This window comes from Agelaius tricolor, unplaced genomic scaffold (genome assembly GCF_023055355.1).
Source record: "Agelaius tricolor isolate 1412-34295 unplaced genomic scaffold, bAgeTri1.0.p SCAF_3, whole genome shotgun sequence".
Lineage (NCBI taxonomy): Eukaryota > Metazoa > Chordata > Aves > Passeriformes > Icteridae > Agelaius > Agelaius tricolor.
Window position 1 is genome coordinate 55,696,578 of NW_027269263.1, and position 25,117 is coordinate 55,721,694.

Genomic DNA, 25,117 nt, shown 5'->3' on the forward strand with positions numbered 1-25,117 from the left:
GGATTTCAGATTTCACTAATGGAAAATATTTGCTGCTGTAAACAAAGTGAATCACCTTGTTGATAATTCAATACTGTATTTCACACACTGATAAGTTTGTAAATCCATTGGCACACTACTTGATAGGGTTGAAGGGCATTCAATACCAGCAGTTTGCTCTCTCATGTATATAGACCAGCAGCATGCTTCGCAAGTGACAGAAAAAAAGAATAAGGAATCTTTGTGGTTTGTCAGAATTCTTAAAATCTGAATGATGACATTTTTAGGTAACTCTTACCTGGAGCCCTCTTACCTGCAAGGACATCAGTGGCTGGTTGTAATAAGCAAACCCCAAGAAAGATGAATAACATTTGTGTTAAAGAGAAGACAAAGAAACTTTTAAAAATAACTAATAAATAATAAAAATTGCTGAAGAAAAAAAAGTATCAGGTTTCAAATAAGGAAAGCACAAATAGTGAAATAACTGTTTGTTGGACAGGTGAAATGGGTTTATTTATTAAATAGAGGAGGGAGGAATTTAGTATTTTGTCCCAAGTAAAAGTGTATACTAGATCCTCGGAAATACATGTAAATGTGTATGCTTAAACTATCTGTTGGTATTTACTAAAGCTTTTAAATTAGAGCATGAGGTTGAAATGGAGTGCACAGGTTTGTGGTCTGCTGGGACTCTCTGTATGTCTCAGAAATGCTCTACACACAACGTCAGAAATAATCAGAGGAATTCTCTTGGCCTTTTTAGGGTTAATGTTCTTCTAAGATACTGCAAATAATTTGAAAGGATCCAGTCAGGAATTTCTCTGAAAATATTTATGCTGTGCTCACTGCACCCACTCAATTGCTTAATATAAGATTGCATTGAAAAGCTTGTGTGCAGATGTAGAGATAATAGTCATGTAAAGAAATGGTGGAATATGGCTCACATCTTAGGAATTTAAATGCACATTATGGATAGATAGTATTTGTGTATAGTAGTTAGCACATGTATCCTAATAGGTTTTGAGTTCCTTTCTATATTGTTTCTTGAAAATGAGTTATACAGGAGGTAAGTGAAGATGGACACAGGACTTGTGTAGATTAAGTGGAGCTGCAGAACTTAAGCAGTAAGGCACAATGTAAATTTATACATAAAAAACCCAGTGCACTGCTGAACTTAGCACTTGCTGTAACATGGCTTCATACTATATTAATAAACTGAAAGGGATGGGAGACAATTTCCTTCAGCTGTCTGTGCCCCACATCTCTCTCTTCTGTCAGCTGTACCTTTTCTCCACTGGGGATAGTGTCATTATATTCAAACTGGAATTGTGTGGTTTTCATCTTAACTTGTTTAGTGTGTGGCAGCATTATTAAAAATGTTGTACAACATACTAGTGATCCTAGTATAAACCTGTCTGGATATAGATAAAGTACAGTACTGTATACTGACGATCTGTTTCTGGGAATTCCTCAGAATGTCTATTAAAAAAAATAAAAAAATTAGTGAATTTCAGTCATTAGACATTTTGGCAACAGTCCACAATTTAAATGGCATGTTTTCTTTATTTAGGATGTCTGTTTGACCAGAGAATGAAGACAACTTTTTTATATTTAGCTTGGTAACTGGAGGTACTAAATTATGTATGTATAACGTAAAAACTAAAATAATAATTTAAATTTCTCAGAAAGGGAGTATCTAACACCACATGAAACTTACCCAGTGTCTACAGAGACCTTGTGCATAGTTCTATGTAAGATTTAATGTGTTTACTTTTTGTCAGTCCATGAGGCTTAATTTACTTGTATATAGCTAAGAAAGTACAATTTTTAGCTGACATGCTCAGCTGTCATCTTTTGTTTAAGTCTGTTGCAAGCTGTTACAAATATCTGCATGTTTTTTAATGGGCCAGTTAATTCAGAGAAAGTACTAAATTGCAGCATTTAATCAGATTAATTCTTGATATTAATGTTAATATCAAGATCAATAAGCATCTCTTCTGATAATGTATGTTGCTCAGGTTTCCCATAGAAGGAAACCAGCTTCCAAGGTTTAGAAAGTTTTTGGCAGCTTCCAGAAATTCCCTGTGGCAAGTTTCACATTTACTACACATTGTTTCCAGGTGTGCATAGAAAAATTGGAGCTGCTGTTCTCTTGTATTCTGTATTTTATGTTTTGAGTTGAGGGACTAGCATTTTCAGTAAAAGTTTACCTGAATTTGGTCTGTCTCTCTACTTAAGATGACTCCATAATCAGTGTTACCAGAATTCCTTATGGTTGCTGTTACCCCTCCAGCAGCTTTGTGACAGAGGTGAAGTGCCAGCATCAGTGTTCTGCAGGTGAAGGACAAAAGCCAAGAGAGTGAGAGGTCATGCACAGATTGATAATGTGGCAGACTCCAAGGTCTTGCTGTGGTGGTGGGGAGTGTGGTGATAGCTACAGGAGTGGGGTTCTTCAGTCTTCTGGGTGAGCTAAGTGAGCTGAATGAAGCACTGAAAGTTTGAGATTTGCAGCAGGGATTTGATACACTGATTTGCAGTCAGTGTATCAAAACTGAACCTCAGCACACATTTACAGCTCTTCTAGGGCTGGTTTTGCTGGGATTCACCAACCACTATCTTTCCTGAGCATAAGTACCTGGGGCTTCCTTCTAGGCATGGATGACTTGTTTCTTTAACTGCACAAGTGATGGAAACAATGAAAGTGATGGAGAAGAAGTGTTAAAACACTGCAGGAAGTTGGAAGGAAGGCCAGGGTCATCCTTAGCCTGAAGGCTTTGCCTTGCTCTCATTTGGGAGACAGTGACCTGCCCTTGAGCACCAGGCAGGGCTGGGGTGGTGACACACTGCTGTGGCTGCCAAGGGGCTCAGGACTAAGGCATGGCACTGGGTGATCTTTTACATACTTATCATTTACTGCTGCAGACAAGAAATTATTTTGTGCTTAGGGTTTGGATCTACATAATAAAGATGGTGTAGACCCAGGGGATGTGATATTCGTGGGGCAAAGGGAGGAAGAATTGTAGTCCAGAGTGGACAGTGTATTTGGGAAGTTCTGCTCTTGGCTCATTTTGTGAATTTAGGCCTCGGTGACTTGCTGAAAATCATGTCTTACATGGCTGAATCTGAACTCTAGTAAATAGATTTTTTTTTCTCTCTATAACTTAAAACCAGGCTCAAGTCATTGCAACAACTGCTATTTCACAGACTGTTCCATAACTGTGCTGCTATTACTTCTTACCCAGAAATTCACATGGTTGAAACTGATGTTAAAAATAAGCTTTCCCATTCTCTGGTGATTTAAACCTGCAAAGGGAGAAGAGACAGCAAACAGCATCTTTTAGTGTATCATTTCCTTTCTGCTGCTGCTCTGGCTGTGATGCAGAGGCAGTTTAGTTAGGCATTCCCCCTGTCCATGCCTTTTTTTTTTTTCTTTTTTTTTAATCTCCCCTTCTTTTGCTACTCAAAGTTATTTTTTAAAATAGAAATATAGGGGGCAGATGCAGTGATTGCTGCAAGAAGGTACTATGGAAACCTGTCACGACAACAGTTTCAAATGAAAGTGAATCTTTAGCTGCTTAAGAAGTCCATGTATTTGTCAGACTCTAGTGTCTCCTCTGCAGTCAGAGTTGAAGAGGAAGGAAGTGAATAGAGCAGTGTTGAGGGGAAAATAGATATTCTTGCTTTTCACTTGGGGAAAATGCATTTCTGGGCTCAGCCGTGCAATTAGATATCCTGCAATGAACTTCTAATCTGGGACCTAAAATGTCTCAGTTATGTAACGTACTATAGTGCTGTGGTAGCAATATTGTCCTTTATGGTTGGTGAGATATGTTTGCTATAAAACCTACCTTGTGTTTCCAGATGTTTCTGTTTGTTTTTGTGGGTTTTTTTAAGAAGACATAGGCTGATGAATTATTCACAAAGCTCAAAAGAAGGTGTTGCAGAGAGCAATAGCTAAATAAATACATCTTTAGTATACATTTCAGTTGTGGATGTTGGTGCATATTTTTCAGATGGAAAATCAAAGCATGATGTGAATGTATTAGATCCCAAGTCACTTGATATTTGTTCTCTGTGCCCTTGCTAAAGAACACACCATCAAATAAGTTTTGTTGTTATTAGTATAGCATGCAGAAGATAAAAAATGACACAAATCTGGTACTGCCAGTAATATTACGACTGATAGATTCACTTTGGTCTGTTTCAGCACTATGCTGATGCATAATAGTGTACATACATCTACATACCTATAGGAAGATTAATGTTTCTGGGTTAAAATAAATATTTGGAATGCCAGTGATTAATCATTTAAATATGGCACTTCCTGGGGATATTCCAAAAATGTGAGTTGAAATACTGAAGTATTTAGTCTTTCTGTGGTCACTGAAGTTCCTGGACATATTTTATAATGTTTGGTGGTCATGTTTGTTGCTGCTAGAAGTATTGGAAAGCAATATCTAACAAACACAGAATACATAAGGAAGACTACTTTTTTTTTTTTCTTTTAATTTAAAAAGTACTGATGTTCTAAAAAGATTGTAAAGGGAGAAAAAGACTTTTTGGTGGAGAAGTCACTCCCAACTAGTAAATTAATATTACATAGTGTGTAAATTTAGAAAAACTGTTTTTTTTTAAATTGACAAAGGTTTTATTTTCACATTTTGTCTTAAACTTTTTGCTGCAGAGTTATGAAGCCTTGACAATAATAGACATGGTGGTAGTCTCTTTTGTCCTGTGAGATCCTGATCTTTCAGACTTTGATGAGCCTGTGCACATTTATTAAAAGATATATACTGAATTAGAAACAGATTATGGGATTGTGCAGACTTTGTCTGCTTTGTGATGTAGAAAGCTTTATATCACTTTGCCATTGTGCACTTGCCCTATATAGAGGTAATTTAGGAAGCCTAATGCAATTGATGTCCAACTGTGACATGGTATTTTTATAAAAGTAAAACTCTTCACTGCTCCTAGCCTTTCTAAATGGTTAATCAAAGTGGATTGACAGATTATGTGTCTGGGGTTTTTTTTCTTTCTTTTTTTTTCTGTGTAGGTGTTTGTGACTCATAAATGCAGAATTAGACCGAAAATCTGTGACTGGATAATGGAGTATTTGCAAGTACTTTATTGCATGTTTCAGTGCAGCACAACAAATAGCCTGCACTTTCCAGTGTTTATTTGTAAGGATTTATTACTGTGTGGCCCTACTAATCTCATAATTTCTGCTTCTGTTTTTCTGATAGTGCAAGAATAGTTTCTATAAATGGGTATTCCTGAAAGTGCATCTGATCTGAACAATATTTTTATATAACTGTCTTTTATGGTAAAGTAATAGGTGAAAATTGAGAAGTCATTAATGTTTTATATCCCTTCACTCTGCTATGAATCACCACTTAGCTGTTTGCCAAAAACTTTGCATTCTGTTTAGTGATAATTTTAAGTGAGGATCAGCTGGATAATTTTTAAATTCACTTCTGGCCCTTTTCTTCGGAAATTCATATCAATTAATTTGACCTGTTGTCAACTAAACATGAAAACTTATTCTTCTATTGTAGATGATGTTTTAAATACATATTAACTTAGAGTTAGATGATGCTTTTTAAAGAATTCAGATGGCATTACTGTTCCAAATATTTTAGGAATTAATAAATTCTAAGGAATTACGAGCTATGCAGTGTGTGTGTGAGTGGGGAAAAAAAAGTCAGAATACCTTGGAAAGCTATTAAAACTGTTTTTAATCTCCCCATTGAGACTAGTTATTTTGAAATATGAAACACTTAGGTTGGTTTCATACCAATTAGTAAATGTCATTTGTGATCACTAAAAAATTACTCCTCATAGAATATCCGTCATGAAAATGCAGGAATGTTTAATAATATTGAATTCAGCTTTCTTTGCAGACAGAAATTATTTTAAATTAGAGGCTGTTGCATAGTCTGTTTCTGTGTTCTGGTTGTCCATCTGTTTAGGTGTTTTCCCTGGACTGGAAAACTGTCAACCATTATGTGTTGGACAACTCTGACCACAATGAGAAACTGAAACTGCACTAAGAAACTGCCCCACAAGGGCAAGAATGTATCTGATTCTAGTACTTTTAAGGTAATTAATGCAAATATGATGATTGATTCAGCTATTTATATGCACAGAGGCCTGGGTCACTGCTATGAAGTGCTCAGCTGAGAAAAGCTTTGTGAATAAACTGTACTGTAGGGGTGGAATGAAGGAGACTGAGAACACCACATGTCAGTATGGAAACTGGAAACTAAGATCAGGTCTTGAGGGTAACTCCAAGGAGAAAGATATGAATGGAAATAGCTGTTCTGAGAACAAGACTGCAGAAGGGCTGGAGGATGGACTGGGACATGGATAAGGTAGAGCAGTGAAATAAGGAAGTGGTACAGATGCAGAAAGGTAGGCTAAGATTAGATCTTGTGAAAACAGTTGAGGTAAGTCTGGAACAGGAACCATGAAGGTTTTTCTTTATTAGACATCGCAGTGTTTTAATCACATGGTCTAATCTTTATAGAATGAGGTTAAATAATGTTGTCTTCCAACTTCCTAGTCCATGTAAGGGTTTTATTACCATTAATTAATTGATTAAAATATTTCTGATTTGCTTTAGATGCTGAAAGGTGAACAGCATATATGAAATTCTGGTAAATTCCAGGGATGCAACTGAGCAGAGACTGATGTGGGCTTTGGCTAGATCTCTGTAGAATACATCCCTGCCTTTTAAATTTTTACTTGGTGTATCTGTGTCTCTTCAAAACTAAAGCTACACTGAGGTTCTTTCTCTCCAGATAAGATAGTATGTTATTGTTAAACGCCTCTCCCAGACTGTAATTCTATTTGTGGTTTGTACTGTTGACTGTTGATTGTTAACAGGTTCTGCAGTAATGCAATTAGGTGATCCAAGAAGAACATACAAAGCATTAATAAGCCACATCTGCATAGAGCAGAGTGAAAAATATGATCGACTAGCCATGATACTCATCTAAATAAGATAATATAATTCATTTTCCCTCTTTCTCAGGTTAAAAATCTGCTCTGTCTTAATCCTCTCAGAAAAAAAATCAATGCTCTATCGTGTTCTTGATCTGCTACTCAGTGCCATGTGAAATTCTGCTTTATCGTACATTGTTACATTTATGGTAGCAAAAAGATTTAAAGCTTTGGATAAGCTTGAAATGACACAGGGAACTGAACAGTATGTGGCATTAGAAAGGAAAAATCTTGGATCAAAATACTGCAGTTCTTGGGTGATGAATAATTTGTCTGTGTGGAAGAAGAGGTGCATTCAGCTGCTTATTCTTCTCTTTCACCTCCCTTCTGTCCTTCTGCAGGCAGCACCCCAGCAAGTTCCCATTTGTGTGAAGGTTTCAGAATGCATTGCTGGCTGACAGCTGAAGTGAGGGGTGGGGCTGCCTTTTTTCACTGGCCAAACTGGATCCCAGTGTCTGTGTTAGTTGCAGGCAAACCTAGGAGCAATATTTCTTTTTCTGCAGAGGACTTCAATTTTTTTTCCTTCATAGTAAAGTTTTTGTATGGTACAGCTTTGCCCATTTGATTTTAAAGAGAATGACCTTATAAAAAAAGAAACCAAAACCAACTAGAAATATAAAATCAATTTATATAAATGTTGAATCTGTAACAAAAAGAAGTCAGTTTTGCCATGCCAGGGGACAAATTTACAAGAGAACTTGGAAGACTTAGACCTCTGTCAGGATGTGGGTGACCCTGCCAGAACTGGAGACATCTTTGGGTGTATACATGGGCTTGCTCTCTTTCAAGCTGGCCTCAGCAAAACTTGATGAAAATGACTGCACAAATCCATTGTTGCATTCTCTGGGAGCTGTAAGAAGACCTAGGAAGAGAAAACAGAGCAGGAAGTATCTTCTGGCTCATTCCTGAGCAGCCTGGTGTGGTAAACCCTCCTTTGAGCAAGCAGGTGGATTAGGGCATCTCCAGCAGTCCTGGCAATCTACAGTTCTTCACCAAATTATCTTCACCAAATTATCTACATTTCCTGTAGGGGTGCAATACAATGAACTCGAACTTTGTATTAAGAAGAAAAAAATGTTTTAAAATTCTATCCAACAGCAAATCTGACCATGATAGAGGTCTGTCTGTAGTTGAGCATGAAAATATTAGCTAAAAAGAATTTAAAATAAAATAGCTTTTTAAAGTTCATTCCTTTTAAATACATGAGGGCACTTCAGGGCTGTTGACAATATATGCACAGATTCCAGAAATGAGATGTTGTCACTTGCATAGGTAATTATTATCTTGTTGCAAAGACTAGCAGGAGAACAAGAAAATCCAGATGGCTTTTGGTAGATATTTAAATCATTCAGAACCTACCATTTAAAGGATATTTTTTCTGAGATAGAATTTAATTTTTTTTTTTTGTAAAGAGAGAAAAACATGTTAAAACCCTTCAGCAGCTAATTCCTAATGTTGATTGTTAAGACTGAGTTAAAAGTGAAACTCGACATTTTGGTTTTATAATGGCTTTGTTGAACCATCTAATAGAGTGAGCACATAGATAATGATATTGTGAAGTGGAAGAAAACATCTGGTCACAAGCTTTTGTCCAAATATTAAAATTAGTAATGAGGTTTTGTGTCCTTACACTTCTGTTCTTCATAATGGGACTTGAATCAGCAGGTGCAAGTCAGAGTTCCACAAGGACAGGAGAGGTGCTGCAATCTCACCTTCTGCTCTCTAAGCTTCATCAGCTGTGTTTTTAATAGGGAAGCTACATCTTCAGATGTGAACTGGTTTGTTATCAGTAAGGGATTTAGAGATTGATCAAATTGTGTAAGAGGTGAGAGAAGCATTTTAAGAAGCTTGATTTGGCTCAGAAGCCCCCATTTCCGTGTTGCCTGACTAGTTTTTTTTAAATTTTGTATCATTTCTACTCTTTAAAGACTTTATACTCTTCCTAGTCAAATAGAGCATAGTAGGATAAAATTTGTAATTGTTATGGGCTAGTCAGTGTAGCTCATCTGTCCTAAGAGGTGCCAGATACTTTCTTTGAAATTGCTGTCACGTTGATAGCCTGAGGCTTGGTAAACTTTGGAACATTGCTTGATGTTTCATGAGATAATTCTTTACAACAGTTCCTGATGCCTTTCTGTCCCATTAGCTTTTAGCCATCTGTTGCTTTGATTACACTATTATGGTGAATAAGTGTTTTGGCAAGCTATTTAGCTGTGTTGAAAAATCTTGTTTCTTTGCTTTCTAGTATTTTATTGCTACTGTTTCTTTTTTTTTTTTTTCCTCCTCAACCTTTGTAATGCAATGCTTCTTGCTATTTCCTTCTTGTTATTCTAAGAAACAAAAGGCTGACCTAGTTTGAGGACATGATGAGGTTTATAACTGTGCTTTGTGGCTGTTCTCCTCCTTTCATTGTGAAAGTCCTTCTACCAAGAGAGGTTGTATATTTCAAACATGGGCTCACAGAACATAGATGTTATAACCTCACCATATTTAAATGGTTGGCTTTGGGACTCTTGCCTCTTAAGGCTTAAAGTATTTTTTTCTAATCTAGCCAGTGTGTTTACATCACTATTACCTATGATATTTCTATAGCAAATAATAATATTTTAACCTCTCTCTCCTCCCAACACTGCAAAGACCAAACCAGGAAGATCTGGGATATCATTAGAAAGAAGACTGTATTCTTTGGCTTTACAATATCAATTTGACCTTTTCATTTAGTGCTCAGGTTTTAGAGATGAACAGAGTAAAAGACAGATGGGGTGATAATGAACACAGAGATGAGCTTCCCTAAGTAGGTTCATTTTTAGGAGTAGTGATATATCAATTAATTTTTTTAAGGCATGGATATTTGGAAATCGAATAAAATACTGTTTTTAGACTGAAACTGAATTTCATTGGCATTTAATTTCTACTTCTAGCTTTTCGTTACTTCTTCTACAATTAAAATAGCTGAGTTATACCTCAAAGCAAGAATTCCAACCCTTCTTAATTCTGCTCAATAGGTCATTTTGCCTTGGCTGTGACTTAGGTGGTCGAGTTTTCTTCACTGCTTACCTTCTTGAGCTCTTTAAGTTGAACTGCAGCATTTCCTGGAGTAACTTTTCATTTTTTCACTTCTAGTGTCTGTAAGAGATGACTAAGAACTGCAAGTAGCTGCGAGTGCTTGCAAAACTTGCAATCACTTGGTCTTTGAGTAGTACTTGTCATTAGGGATAGTAATGTTATTTATGGGAAAATTATTGGAAGGAGGCAGGCAGCATGTTGTAATGGTAGTGAGAGGGGAGAAGGGGCAAACACTGTAAAGGAACACCTGACTGGGGATTTTTAGCCACTCAAAGGGGTCGTTTTTGGACTTTGTAAAGCTGTGCTGTGCTGGAAATTGCAACTGCTATCTCCTACAAACAAAAGGAGCAGTAAACTTAAAAAATTGAGTGAAATAGCTTCCAATGTAGCAAATTTTCTGTCAAATGAAATTAGTTAATACTAAATGTCAGTCAAAGATACTTAGAAGTATAATCTAGAAACTGTAAGGACTGCAACAGTCTTTTGTATTCATTGTCAGAAAATATACATTAGTTTACAAGTTTGGTTATTTCAGTGTGCATCCTGGTCTGGGATTGCTGTGTTTTAGTGTTGATTATTTCTTGATGGTTAGGGAATGTTGTGGTATTCCTTGCTTGCCACGTTGTCAGACCAGTCTGTTTAAATGATTTCTGGACTAATTAGTAATTATGAATCTTCCTTCAACTAAGCAATGTATGTAATTATTTTTGAGCTGTGTTACATTTTTACTCCTTCTTTATGGGACATTGTGTATGTTTTGCATAAGAGGGAGCGATGTGACAGCACACTGAAATCACAGCTCTTGAGTTATCTATCTATCTATCTATCCATCCATCCATCCATCCATCCATCCATCCATCCATCCATCTATCTATCTATCAGCTTGCCACAGCCTCTCCTGAACAGGGTTGTCTGTTCTCTGCAGAATGATAAAGATTTTCAGTCAGAGCCATTGTTCTGATTGTAATAAGTGAAATAGAAATGTCCTTTTATGCATTAGTAGCTATGGAACATAATTTCTAAGTGAGGAATTAATCCAAGTTTGACGTCTCTGTATGTGGTCCTTCTAAACTATACTGTAAAAGAACATTTCCTTCGAGAGCTGTTCTGATTATTGGTGATGCAAGTACTTGTGAAATTTAACTGCATGAAAGTTAACAATTAATTATATTTGTAACACTGCTTCTTTGTGTAAGTAGTAGCAATTGTCTCAGATAAACCATAAATTGTCTCAGATTGACCATAAATATTGTTGCAAATTACCACATTTTCATTTGAGAAGGAAGCTGATAGTCCACACAGGTGCAAATCCTGTGGCATGGGATCTTTTGGACAGATTTGTACTGAACAGAGAAATAATGATGTGAAGTTCCCCAAGACAGAACTGGTAGAGAATAATGACCCACATAGTGAATCCTGTACCCTGAGAAGGTGGAGTGTGAGTTTGGAAGCTGTGTTTGTAGCACTTGAGCCATTAGTTTTGCCTGTTATGCAAATTTCTTGTTTATGGTTCAGCCTTATGCTAGAAATCTTCTGTCCCCAAATTTGCTCAGTCATCACCACTCTCACTTGTGAAGAGCAGGTTTGCTTGTCCAAGCTGCATTTCTAATGGTGAAAAAGATTATTGCTCTTTCCTTAGCCATGCTTTCAGAAAATTATTCTGGTAATACTAGTGGCAATCATAAAATAAAAGACTACAATCTTGGCCCTTATAAAATAGTTGCCCTATAAAATATGGGCAGTTGACAAAACAAAATTGTTTTGTTCCATCCTAGGAGATAGTTTCAAATTAGAAATGTAGGATATAGTTAATTAAGTCTTTAATGACATTTCTGTTTAGTCTTCTCAGGGTTATTATCTTTGTGGGAAAGGAAGTGACCAAATGGGGTTGTGCTCTGAGAATGACTGTAGCTGCCATGCTGGCCTGGACAGCATCTGCTGGGCTATTAAATCCACTCACCTGCTCTTTGAAACAACCACATCATGTAATTGGGAAAAAAACTCACATTCGTACTAATGACTCCATGACACTTATTCTTCTACTTGTCTGTGATCGTCTACAGAACCAAATGGAATGGGATGGGATAAAACTAATCAGAAATTATGTCAATAAAATGAATGGTTCTCATTCATAGAGAAAATTAGCAAATACATCTGGTGTGAACATCTCTTCATAGTTTCTGCTGAATGAGTATCTGTTTTGCAAACACATTAATTGAAATACCCATACCTTTTTTTCAAGTGGTGACTGGCATCAACCTTCTGACCAAACTGTTAAAACTATTGTCTGATGGATAGTGAGAAACTTTGGTGTTTTAAAATATTTATGAGACTTGTTTCGTGGTAGAACTAGCTTTTGAGCATGCTCATTTTTTATTTTCTTCATATGTTGAACTGATGACTCACTGAGTCTTCTTAAGCTCTTACATTTGTGGAATTTAGTTTCCATATATCTGTAACATACCATGTTGTGACTTGCTAGATGGAGAAGTGCTTTGAATGGAGAAGGGTATTATTGGTGGACTTAATGCCATCTCTCCTTAACTCCCAGATGCATAATAATTTTTGCAATCTGAAGATCACTGCAGTTAATTTCTGAGTAGGTAGTGTTGTTGTCCTACACTCTGTGGGGTCATGTTTTTACTTCACTTGTGTATGCTTGTGTTTATGCACTTAGATTATATTGTATTGCTAACATATTCCTAAATGAGCTTCTGTTTTTCTTTGCCCTCTACTCTTTTGATTGCCGTAACTTCAAGTTTATGGCAAATGTACAAATTTTTTATGGACAGAGATTCTAAGGGGAACACTTTAAAATTGCTAAGTGTAGTTGCCTGCAGTGGCAGACAAATTGGTTATAAAATACTGCTGATTAACTCATTAAATTCAATCTCAAAAGTAGTTATATTATTTTCCATATTGTTCCTCTTGGATAGCTATTCTGAATATTATTCTCTGATGTCATTCCCTTTTCCTGTGTAGATCACTGTTGCAGTCAGTTCTTTTTAAAATGCATGCTTTCCTCTTGATAAAAATTATGGCAGCTTTTCAAATCTCAGAACTTTCTCAGGTAGAAGAAAAATATTAAGGAAAAATTCTTATCAATAGCATCTATTAGTAGTAGCAAATTCTGAAATACTGGCTCTCAACTTCTTGTCCAGTATGTATAATGATAAACAGTTTAACTTTGAGATGTATATGCAAGCCTTAAAGTATAATAATTCATTTCCATCCTGCTTTCAACATTTTTTTTTCACATAATTTTTGTCCTAATGGGGGGGAGGGCTTAATTTTTTTTTTTCATATTGTCTAAACCTAGAAACTAGCTGTGCATAAAAATTTCCATTCTCTTAGGATTAGTCATAAACCAACAATGGACTGTTACATAGCCTGTCTGGGGCATATGAAACAATAACTGCTTCCTGAGGTGAGAAAATTACTGTAAATGAATCAAATAAAAGAATACACTTTGTTCTACCTCAACAGGGATTTGATATGTCTCTAATTCCATACAAGATGAATGAATACATGAGCTAGGAGCCTCTGTCTGTGGCCATGTCCACAATTTAAAGCAAATAGAAATAGGCTGCCTGCATAATCTTTGTTCCATTCTGATTTTAATTTTGGTACTAGATTTGGAAGATACTTTGAGTGAATAGAATGTTTCCATGATTTTGTATTTTGGTTTGAAACTTCTGGCTAAAACCATTTCTTTTGAAATATAGCTCAGCCTCTTTTGGAGTATGTTTTAGTGTCTTTCTTGCCCAGTAGCTACAGAGTTAGTTTGCTAAACTGTGATGTGGTAGCTCCAAGATTGATTTTTTGCCTGCAGTTATTTGTGCCTGTATTGCCTGTTTGTCAGGAAAATAACTATCTGGCCATTGATTATTTAAGGATGGAAAGTGCCCAGCTCACCTTTAGATGCTGTTCTCTTTTTTTACTATTTAATATATAAACATTAGAGCCTGACTGAAATCTAGTTGAGCACTCCTATAGTAACAGTAAGGTATTGATTTTGTATTACTGACTCTCTACCTGGTTTCATAATTGTGTAAGTATTCTGTAAAAATTACAATGTTGCACTAAAAAAAAATGTTGCATTAAACATTTAGTAAATGAGGCGTGTCTTTTCTATCTTTTCTTCCTTTCAGTTTTATTCTCTTTCTTTCTGCCAGAGTCTGTTCATTCTATTCCCCATCCTCTTCCCATTTATATTTTCTTTCTCTTGTTCATTCTGTCCCCAAATTCCCTCCTTGCATTATAGTACTCTTCATTTTCTGACATCCCATTAATCTTCCAGTCTTTATGGCTTACTTTCCCACCTCCACAAGCACACCCACAGGATGCTTAGAAATTTTACAGCATACCCAGTTGTCAAAAAACTAAACCTACAAGTCCCAGACCCGTAATACTATGCTGGGAATGCTCATTAACTCCCACACTGTTTGGAAAAAGAAACTGGTATAGTTAGTATAAGGTCTGCAAACCATAATACATGCCTAATATTCCTTTGCTTTCCACTAAACCTGGGAACTCCTTATGGGAAAGAAGATGGGATTTGGCTTTTTTTGCTTTAACTTGGTTTTGATCTTGTAGGAACCCTAGGAAAAAAATGGCACAAATGTGCAGCTATAGGGGTGTGACCTCTGAAACATTGGGTTTGAGGGTAGCACAACAGATCAGAAAACCTGGTGCCTTAGGTGGATGTACCAGAAGTGCATCCTCAGCAGAGCAGCTGCACCATGGCCAAATCCAACGTGGGCTTTGCAGTGGGGAGTGCCAGTGATCTCACAGATCAGAAGCATCAGAAGCATCTCTCAGATGCTTCTGTCCAGTCTGTCTGCCAGCATTCCTGTCAGACCATGTTCTTTACTGCTGGCAAAAGTGACTAAGAAAAATGACAAAAGACTGCATCTCTAATGTGTATATGATCCACTGATTGCCCCCTCCACTAATTGCCTGTAAATGCTAATTAAAAAAGCAGTATTCAGTGTATGGATGACAGTGTTTAGTTTCTAAAGGCAATAATTTGAGGCTTTTCTCTTGCTAAATAGCACCCATGCCAGTGTTTAGTGTTGCTAAGTGGAATTATCATTAGATTTAATCTTTATCAGAGGTCTCTTAAACAGTGGACCTGGACAGTTTTCACTTCCCTGTGTTGAGCAGTTGGTTTTGGTTTTTTTTTTTTTTTTTTTTTGGCAAATAATCAGGAAATGATCACTGCATTGGTTTATTTCGTAATACTGCTGTGAGGAAAAATGAAATTATTGTCAGCATTAGAAACAGAAATGTAGAAATACAAGCTTAAACTTTGCAGTAGTCAGGAGTAGGGGCTTGACCTGCTTGCTTCTTCTTATCCTTCATTAGTACTTTTTTTAGCCTGTATCACTTTTAATTAACTATTTGGGACTTAACTGACAGTAGTGTAACAAGCACTGCATGTTAAAGTAATATTCCCAGCTACACCATAGCTGAATACAGCTGTATTGTAACTAACCCCAGAGTTACTGGATCAGTCACTGATAACCCACCCCAGGTTAGACACTGCCAGCAGTGCTTCCAGGTCCTTTCTTTCCATTCAGATTCAGAGGATAGCAGCAAAAGGATCTAAGCAAAGCATTGCTCAGAGAGCAGAGGAAATCAGTCCTCTCCTTTACCCTCCATTCTCTGTTACTTGGTAAGGATGCCAGTAACTTAAACAAAAAGAATTAGCAAACTGAACTTAAAAGATGAATTTGCCCACTAAAATGATGTCTCATCAGGGATAAAACATCTCAATAGTGCAGTTAAAGATAATTGTTATTTTTTAATATCTTCCTTCTTCAGAATCCTACTCAAGTGGGAACTGCTCTTCAGGTTTTCCATAATCTTGGGACTTTGAAGGATACCATTGCTAATGTGGTGGATGGATACTGCACAGTGCTGGAAGAGAACATAAAAAATGCTTTGGATATCAAAGTGTTGACCCAACCATCTCAAACAGTCGCAAGAGGTATGATACTTGTTTTACAGAGAATGATAATTGATTATTTTTCATAGGACTATGGTATCTTATAAAATGGAAGAAACTCTCACATCCAAGCCTGTTCTAGAAATGTTTCCCTGCTTGCTTTAACCAGCAGAGGGTTGGATTAGGCATATCTCAGAAAACAATTAATTTAAAAACATTTCATTTGACAAAATCAGGTCTGTCTGATATTTGGCCCAGAGGTTTTCCTTTATTCCTTCCTACCACTCCTTCCTAAGTTGCCCAGAAAATTGTCCTCATTAGGTTACAATCTGTAGCATTTTCTTAGCTGTTTCTCGTGGAACAATGACTCCAAATTCTTCTTTGTTTTTATTGGTGGGAGAATTATGGGTTGAAATTATTTGCAATCCTTGGAAGAAGCCTGCAACTACATTGTTATGCTTTTGTCAGGTGAAAACTGTTTCAAAGCAGACTATTCAATATGAAGAAATGTTGCACTATTAAACATTTGGTTCCCAGTTAGCTCAGATACCAAAAAATACAGAGGAATTGAGTGGGCAGGAAAATTTGAACTTTGGTGTTGGAAACATTCAATTTTTTTTCACAAGTTTTGCAACAAGGTAGGGATCCATACCCATAATCAGCAGAATAATACAGAAATGCATCCTCTCTGAAGTGAAGTGATTGTTGAGAAGCTGCATGGCCTTCAGCTGGAATATCACTTTTTTTTGCAGTTTATCTGTGCATTTAAGTCCTGAGCTGGTAATAGCTGTATTTTTCACAGCTACTCTCTCTCCCCCATTTCCCTCTGTTCTTAAATCCTGGAAAATTTGCATTACTGTGATGTTTCTGTGGAAGTCTGAATTGGTAGAGCTTGTAACAGTCATGAGCATGAAGTATCCCCACAGAACTTCAGAGCTTAGTCATCTTCTTGTTTGAGACAACTGAGGCCATTCACAAAGTTCTGTTCCGAATGTATTTTAGGCTGCTTTGGCTTTAAAAAAAAGTATCTGTCAAAGTGCATAGAGATCTACATTTCCAATATTTTAATTTTCATTTGTGGAAGCTGAAATGTGCTGCTGTGTATGTTTAAAAACCATTTAGGTGGCCCTGGTCGAGCTGCTATGCCAACGCCTGGGAACACAGCAGCTTTTCGAGCAGCCCTCTGGACAAACATGGAGAAACTCATGGATCAGATCTGTGCTGCTTGTGGACAGGTACTCTGCAGCTAATTCCTGTTTGTCTCAACATGCAATTTTGGATGTAAGAATTTAGATGTCACCTTCCCTCTCAATAAATTCTCTCTTACAGGTGCAGCATTTGCAGAAAGTATTGGCAAAGAAAAGAGATCCTGTGTCACATGTCTGCTTCATAGAGGAGATAGTTAAGGTAACGTTTTAACTCAGCTGAATATGCTTTAGTAAATCTCCTAAGAAAAATGTGATGAGAGAATGAGTTTATTTACAGTTTTACAGTTCCATAATTTTTTTTACTTAAATTGATGGGAAAGTGTTGAAACTCTGACATTGAAGGATATATTTGTGGTCTGTGGGTTATATCTGTAGGATGTAAACATGTTCATTTTGTTGTAATTTCTTTTGTTTTCTGTAAAAGGGAGCTGATAAGGTACCACTGTATGGATCATTAATGTCATTCCATAATACCATGTGATTTGATTAATTAATTAAATCTGTTAGTTTGCATAGGAGAATGTGTCTTCATCTATCATTTTCAGCCATCTGTTTCTCACTTCTTGACAATTTCTCCCTTGAAAAAGAATCATGGCTGTTCTTTTGAATACCTATTATTTTCCATTCATTTGCATTGTTTTTGTATTCATATTTGGAATAATATGATTAATGGTCTCCTTCAGTGGTAGGAACAGGATTACTGAAACTGTCTCATCTATGTTAGTAGAAGAGAGCGAAAACAAAAGACATGTTCCTGCTGACATCTCTTTCCAAGTGTGTAACTGGATTTTTAATTTACATGGGCTTAATATTTGAAATAGCTTGGGGAAGCTCTTCATATGCAAACGTGGTCTTCTCAAAAGTGAAAGCAGATAATGAAGGTTAAATACAGCCTTTATCTGTCTCTTAAGCCTGTCTCCAGAAGATGTTGTACAGAGCATCATTTTTCTATGAGGCACTTCAAACTTCAAACTTCAAACTTCTCTTTCTGTGTTAAAACAAACAAACAAACAAAAATCAAACCACAACAACAACAACAAAACAACCCAACCAAAATTAAAAAATCCACAACCCCCCTCAAAAAGTTTATAAACTTTTAGCGTATTTTCTTAATTAAAAAGTGCTTAATCTGGAAAAAAAAAAAAATCTGTTGCTGCCTGGGTGGATCAGCCCTTCAGTGGATCAGCATCTTTAGGGAGAAACATAGCAACCTGGAGACAGACCAGAAATGCTGAAAGGAAGAGTTTGGATGGAAAAGGAGCTTAAGTAAATGACCTGTTGGTGTTCATGAGTGGCTCACCCTGTGCCCGTGCTTCTGACTTTCACTCTTCCCTCTTGTAAAGCATCAATTGAAAAGGACTTTTTCAACAACTGAAAAGAGAGTTTTTCCAGTTTTTGAGGCTGATAATAGAGGGAAGCCAAAGGAAATATTTTATCCTCCTGGAGACGAAATGAACAGGGAAAATGAATTTCAATGAAAGCAGGGTAAGGAAAACTCGTTAGAAAATAAAAAGCTTACTGGGTTGTCTTATGCTAAGCATGTTCCATGATTTTTCTGATTACTCTTCCTTCCCTTAACATTCATACTGTAAGATTGCATCTCAGTGAAAAGTTTTATTTCCCAAATAAAATCCATCTATGCATTTTTCCGCAGTTTTCACTCTTCCAATTACTTTGCTCTTTGGTGGGTGTTTTGGTATAGTAAAGTGCCTGGCTGGACACTGTCATTCTCAGTGGAGCAGCTAAGGAGGAGTGGTACATCCTTATCTGATGTTCTGCTAGCAGAATTCTCTCAGCATGGCACAGTGCTGCTGATGGCACTGACGTTTCACTCACTTCTTGCCTAAAATGGTTCAGTACAGCATCGTGTTTTGCTTGGACATTCTCACAGTTAGACCATTTCTTCTGGTGTCTCTTGAAGAAGGTGTGGGACCAGGCTGCAGATGAGTGAGGTCACCAAAGAGTAGAGCTGTTGTTCAGACATAACCAGACATGTACTGCATGTTGCTGAAATTCAGGAGTGTAAGTACAGATGGCTGTATGGGAGAATATGGATTGGTTTAGATATAAATAAGAAATTGGTATTTTGCCATTTACTAATGAAGATTCTGTCTCGTGTTAAACCAAACTGAAATGTGCTTTCCTCAGCAAGTGTTCTGGAGAGGGAGAGAAGTTGGATTTTCTGTATTGTATTCAATTCATTAATAAACTGAGCAAATGAACAAAACAAGCCAAAGGTACTAACATTGTACCCGTTTGCTAGAGCAGCATGCCCACTCCAGAAGATAGGAAAACGAATCATCCACTCTACAGTCTGTGCACTAATTACTGTTACTGATGTCAACATTATTATTATAGTCATCTTCTGCAGCAGCTGCAGTACCACTTTGCCTGTCCATCTGCTTCCTTGTTTTGATTACTGCAGTGCAAGTATCATCCTAGGAAGCATAAGAGAGGAGGAGATCCAGCCTTTTTAAAGCACAAGTCCTTTAATAGCAAGGAAGCTACTTGCCTTTTTTTTTTTTTTAAGTCATCATTCTCTTTTTCCATTGGGGATTTTTTGTGTCTTTCTCTTCAGAGATAGCACAGCCTGCAGTTTTTCTAATTTTGTATTATGATCTCAAACATGTGCTTTCCGGCTTTCTAATTACCTGTTACCATAATAATATTTAGTAGTATTGTCTCATGTTGTATCCAAAAACGTAGTTTTAAAAGCTAATTAATTAAAGGATTCACAAAAAACTCTGTTTCTTTTAAAAAAGGAAACAAAACCTGACAGATGAAGAAGCTGAGGTACAGAACTTGGAAAATTTTAAATTCTGCAGTTCAGCATGAGGGCAATGACAACACCTGCGTCTTTACTACCCTATGGTTTCTCCTACAGAATTCCCTTCCAATTTTTACTGGCTTTAGATGTGGCCAAGAGTTAAGTAACAGTGTCAGGCTTACGCGAGGATCATGGAAGAATCTGGACATTAAATTTATACTGCACATTTTTTCACTCCTTCCCTTTGCAGATCTAGATTTTCCTTTGATGCAATATGAAATTAATGCAGTTCTGAAAAGAAATTATGTACTCGTAGTACCTTCTAAAAACTTATTCATTTCATGCTTTTCATGAACTATAGATTCATTATTAATGTTTACATATTTAAATTACAGATTTAATTTTTTAACAAATCTATTAGCTGTTTAAAGTAGAAATATAATTCAATGGACAATTTGTGGGTTTTATGTAAGAAAAAAAGGCCTTTAATAACTAGATTTTAGTTGGAGAGGGCCAAAAGAATTCAGAACTCATGCAGTTCTGATTTCTAGTTTTGGGGAAAATGAATACAGCTTTCACTGTATACATTTTTTAAAAGATAGGGTTAATGCTGTCATAATTTTAAGGGCAAAAATTAAAATTACAAATAAGATTTAAATAATGTAAATTTGATATTTTTGTTCACCTAATGACTGGTTATTTATATCAGTTCTTTCAATTACCTAATTCACCTTCAGAGAGCTAATAGGTTACTTCAGTTTATTTTGCTTTATTGCTTCTCTCTTTCAATGTATAGTGACTAATCCTTCCTCGGCTGTTGTAATGCCTAAACTACAATTGACTTCAGTGTAAATCACAGCCAAACACATCTTTCTGTGACAGCCACCTTCCTAATTAGAGTCCCTCTTAGCCCCTTGTAGAAGAGTTGAAAATGATCTTTGATCCTCGTCTATTTTGGGTCCTTCACTCCTACATAGGCATCAGGGAACAGCTCTGCCAAGAGAGAAGCAGCCTGAAAAGCAGCAAATCATTTTTAAGGGGGGTTGGGGTGGTCAGTAGAAAGGATGAACTGGGTCTCTCTGCTGGGCACAAAGGTGCAGGCAGAACTGCCCTTGCTCGCCTTTGGGTGCCCTGTTTGCAACCCAGGCACATCACAAACCCTGTCAGTTACGTAAGCCTCGGGGTAAAAAAGTGAGCTGAGAGTTCTAGTGAGTGTTATTATGCACTTTCTGGAGGGCTCTTATCATTGCTTCTGCTGATGAATGTTTGGTGAGTAAGCAGGCTTTTTTCCTGAGTTGTCAACACTGGCAATATGAGGTGTTAACGATACAGAAAGAAATGTCCTCAGCATTACATAAGATAAAGAAAATAAATGGAAAATATAGATATTTATTGACAGAGTGTACTTATATTTCACCTTCTAATTTCTGCTCCCCGTCCAAACTTGCTAAAAATGTTGCTGCTTTGAAATTATTCACATCTACCATCACATATTCACATTCAGTTGACCCAATTAATAAATAATCCCAAGTGGAAAATATTGAAAAATAATCTAATTATTGTCTTATGTGAACTCAGAAATAGTATGGTTTTCACCAATTATTATATGATTTATTTTTCAGTATTTTTTGTAAATGCAGAATTGGATTACTTGCACATCATTTCTACTGTGATTTCTATTTGTTATTTAAGCCATAATGAGGTACTTTGTGAAGATGTACCCAGGTGGATGAGCAGGTTTTTGGTTCCCAAAATATCTAAGACAATTTTTGTTTCAGATCTACAAATTGCCCTGCTGAATTCACTTGCAGGAGTTTTGAGGACTCTTAAAGAGCCAAGAAAATCCTACCAGTTAAAAGTCCCAACTCTCATTTTGAATGGATCTGTGTGCCCAGGCAGCCATACTAAAAATAATTTGATCCTAATTCACTTGGGAGGGTCAGAGCCTGTGCAGTGGTTTTCTAATGACACTACGATTTCTGTAGAACTTTAATTCCATTTCTCTGACAGAAATATGCAGCTATGAAGAAAAGGGATGGTGTGGAGGTTGTGTGGGTTAGTAGGTAATAATGACTTTTGTTCTTTTTCACTTCTGGTTTGGTGGTGTTTGTGCAAATTGCAGATCAGTGATGACTGCAAATTACTAAGTCAGTTGGTTTTCACTCAGCTTGCCATTGGAAAAGAAATACATTTAGCAGAAGTGCCGCCTTTTATCATCATCCTTGTCAATCTTTCCTGAGCAGCTCCGGGCTGAGTGGACATGGTAACGAACCATCCTTTCATCCTTGGAGGGGATATGAAGTAGTCAAGGTGAAAGCATGGTTGGAATTGAAGCTGTACATACTAAATCACTTCTCTGGGTAGAAGAAAGCTGTCAAATCCCTGGGGTAGTTACTGGCTCTTGAATACTAAGTTCATTTATTTCCAGTTGATGCATATCTTGCAGGAATATGGAAGGATTAATTAATGTTTTAAGTAGTTTTGACGATATAGGGCGCTGTTTAATATCTAGGTATTTTTGTTCCTTACAAATTAGTTTTTCTGAGGAATCACTTAAGAATTCTTAAATACTCTGTGAAATGCACAGTCTTAACTTTATTTTCTAGTCAAGAAGGTTTTTAAGAAATAAAGCAAACCAGCTTTTGTTTCTTTTGTCACCTGCATAAAGAGACCTTTTTTCAAATGTTGCACTACTGCTAGAAGTCTAGAAACTATTGCACCTTGGATATAACCTGATCAACCCAGTGTAATGAAATTCTGTGCCCTGCAGTAAAACAAAAAAAAAAAAAAATCAAGGTCATTTTTAAAATCACAGTGTCATTTATTGACATCTCTGCACCTGTAATGTATAATATAAACAGCATTAGAAATTTAAATTCACTTTTATTTGAAGAAATTTAATCCTGACTGCTTTAAGGATACAGAAAAGGGTTATTGGGAACACACTCAGAATTTGTCTTTACTGATTAATTGTACTACTGAGGATGATGGCTTTTTGTTCACAGTCTAACATTTGGCAATTATGTTGCTATAGAAATAGTGCAAATAGATTTCCTTATTTCTGTCCCATAAGATCTTGTAGTCCGAAATTGTTAAATCATTTGCATTGTTGCTTTATTGGTGGAAAAAATATTTAGACTGTCCTTTAAATGTCTTCTGTTTTTGGAGCACCATTCACAAGTCTTGCATTTCTCCATGGCAGAGTCTTTGATTACAGATAGAAAACACTATATATGTTAGTATGCAAAGCCTGATTTCAGGAGCCTGCAGCAACTAGCTGCATGCTAATATTCACCATATTGTTTTACATTTCAAAGAGGCTTCACAATAAAGATGTTTTTCACATTCTACTCAAAGTATCAAAATTTTTACAGGGAAGTTGGAAGTGGTTGTCATGAAGGGGAAACCAGTTTAGAATCAGTGGGTCAGATTTATTATTTGAATGTTAAAATAGCTAGTTTAGACAGACACAAATATGTTAATTTACAGATGGAAAATTATACTCATTAAGTTCTAAATTTACAGTGTGGAGGAAATAGAGACATTGGTAAAAATAAATATATGTCCTTTCAGCATCTTATTACATTCTTGTCTAATACCAAAGAAGGGGGGAACTTTCATTCTCATTCCTTGAATTTAGATTTAATGTCAGATACTAAATAGTTATAGTAAGAACAGAGCTAAAGAGATTTCATTTCGTTTCAGTAATAGCAAAGTTAATTAGTAGTTTTAGTAGTTTCCTCAAACATAAATTTTATGTTTGAGGAAACTTGAAATCAGTTTTCCAGGCTTTAGCATTAATATTATTGTATAGTACCAGTGACTACAGATCTAATATCTATCCTTTGATAATACTGGTACTCAGCCCACTGTTGTTCAGTGGTTTATTAACTTCCTACTAGCTGTTAGTGGAAATGGGTTATATTTTTTGAACTGGGAAAACGAGTCATTTTCATGTGAGTGAGAAGGGGTTTAGCGCATGAATCGTGTCAGTCTGTAGTTTCTTCTGTAATCTTGCAAGCAGGCAACATCCAATCTAAATTTCAAATCTCTGCAGTCAATGCATCAATCTCAGTAATAGTGGTGCTTCACACTATTAACAAGTCTGCTTAGGTGCTGTAATACCATGCACTAAAAATGAAAGGACTACTGAAAAAAGATTAATAGACAAGTATAAATCCCTCCTCCCCCATACCAGTAAAAGATCTTACCACCAGTCATTGCATAGAAGGTGATTGAGTCTGCAGGCTCTCCCAGTTGTACTGTGAGAACTTTTTATCAATGTGGGATTAATCATGAATGGCCAGGCCCAGAAAGTGGTGATCAGTAGTCCAAAGTCTAGCAGCTGGTCAGTAGTGTACCCCCACAATGGGTCAATACAAGATCCAGTTCTAAGACTTTATTAGTGATCTGGATGGGCCAGAGTGTACCCTCAGCAGGTTTGCTGATGACACAAAACTGGGAGTAGTGGCTGATGCTCCAGAGAGTCATGCTGCCATCAAGAGTGACCTCAAGAGAATGGAGGAATGTGGAGGAATGGTCTGACAGGAACCTTATGGAGTTCCTGGTACAGAGAGCAGGGAGAACTAACACTGTCCAAATGTCTCCTGGCACTGGCCTTATGCAGTGTTATTAAGCTGCATCAGGGGAAATTTAGGTTGTACATTGGGAAAAAGTTCTTCACAGGAAGAGTGATTGGCCAATGGAATGGGCTGCCAGGGAGGTGGTGTGGAGTCAGCATCCCTGGAGGTGTTTAAAAAAAAAGACTGGATGTGGCACTCGGTGCCGTGGTTTAGTTGACAAGGTGGTGTTAGATTGTAGGTTGGACTTGATGATCTCAAAGGTCTTTTCCAACCTAGTTAATTCTGTGACTCTGTGGTTCTATTATACAACCTTATATGTTTTATCTAAAACCTGCTCTATTATGGGAAATGCACGGTGTTACTCTGTGCCGAGTATTGACAATAGTGATTTTATAGTAATAGTTGAAATGAAATAGTTACACAAATTGAAAATATTTTTAGCAGATTGCTGGTTCTGGCCCTGATTCAGCAAAGCAGTTAAGCACATTTTTAATTTTGCATAAATAATATATCCCATGGAAGTCAAACTACCTCCATCTATGATTTTAATAAGGATAAGTTTTGT

The 25,117-nt window shown here is 36.7% G+C and overlaps 1 protein-coding gene across 1 annotated transcript in view; it reads left to right on the plus strand.

Moving 5' to 3' along the window:
- The window catches only part of COG5 (component of oligomeric golgi complex 5), a 174,171-nt gene that overhangs the window by 96,592 nt on the left and 52,462 nt on the right, over positions 1 to 25,117 (plus strand). Inside the window, exons 8-10 of the mRNA XM_071423903.1 lie at positions 15,871 to 16,036; positions 17,117 to 17,229; positions 17,324 to 17,401. Of these exons, the coding sequence (XP_071280004.1) occupies positions 15,871 to 16,036; positions 17,117 to 17,229; positions 17,324 to 17,401 (357 nt within the window). The remainder of the gene's footprint in view (positions 1 to 15,870; positions 16,037 to 17,116; positions 17,230 to 17,323; positions 17,402 to 25,117) is intronic.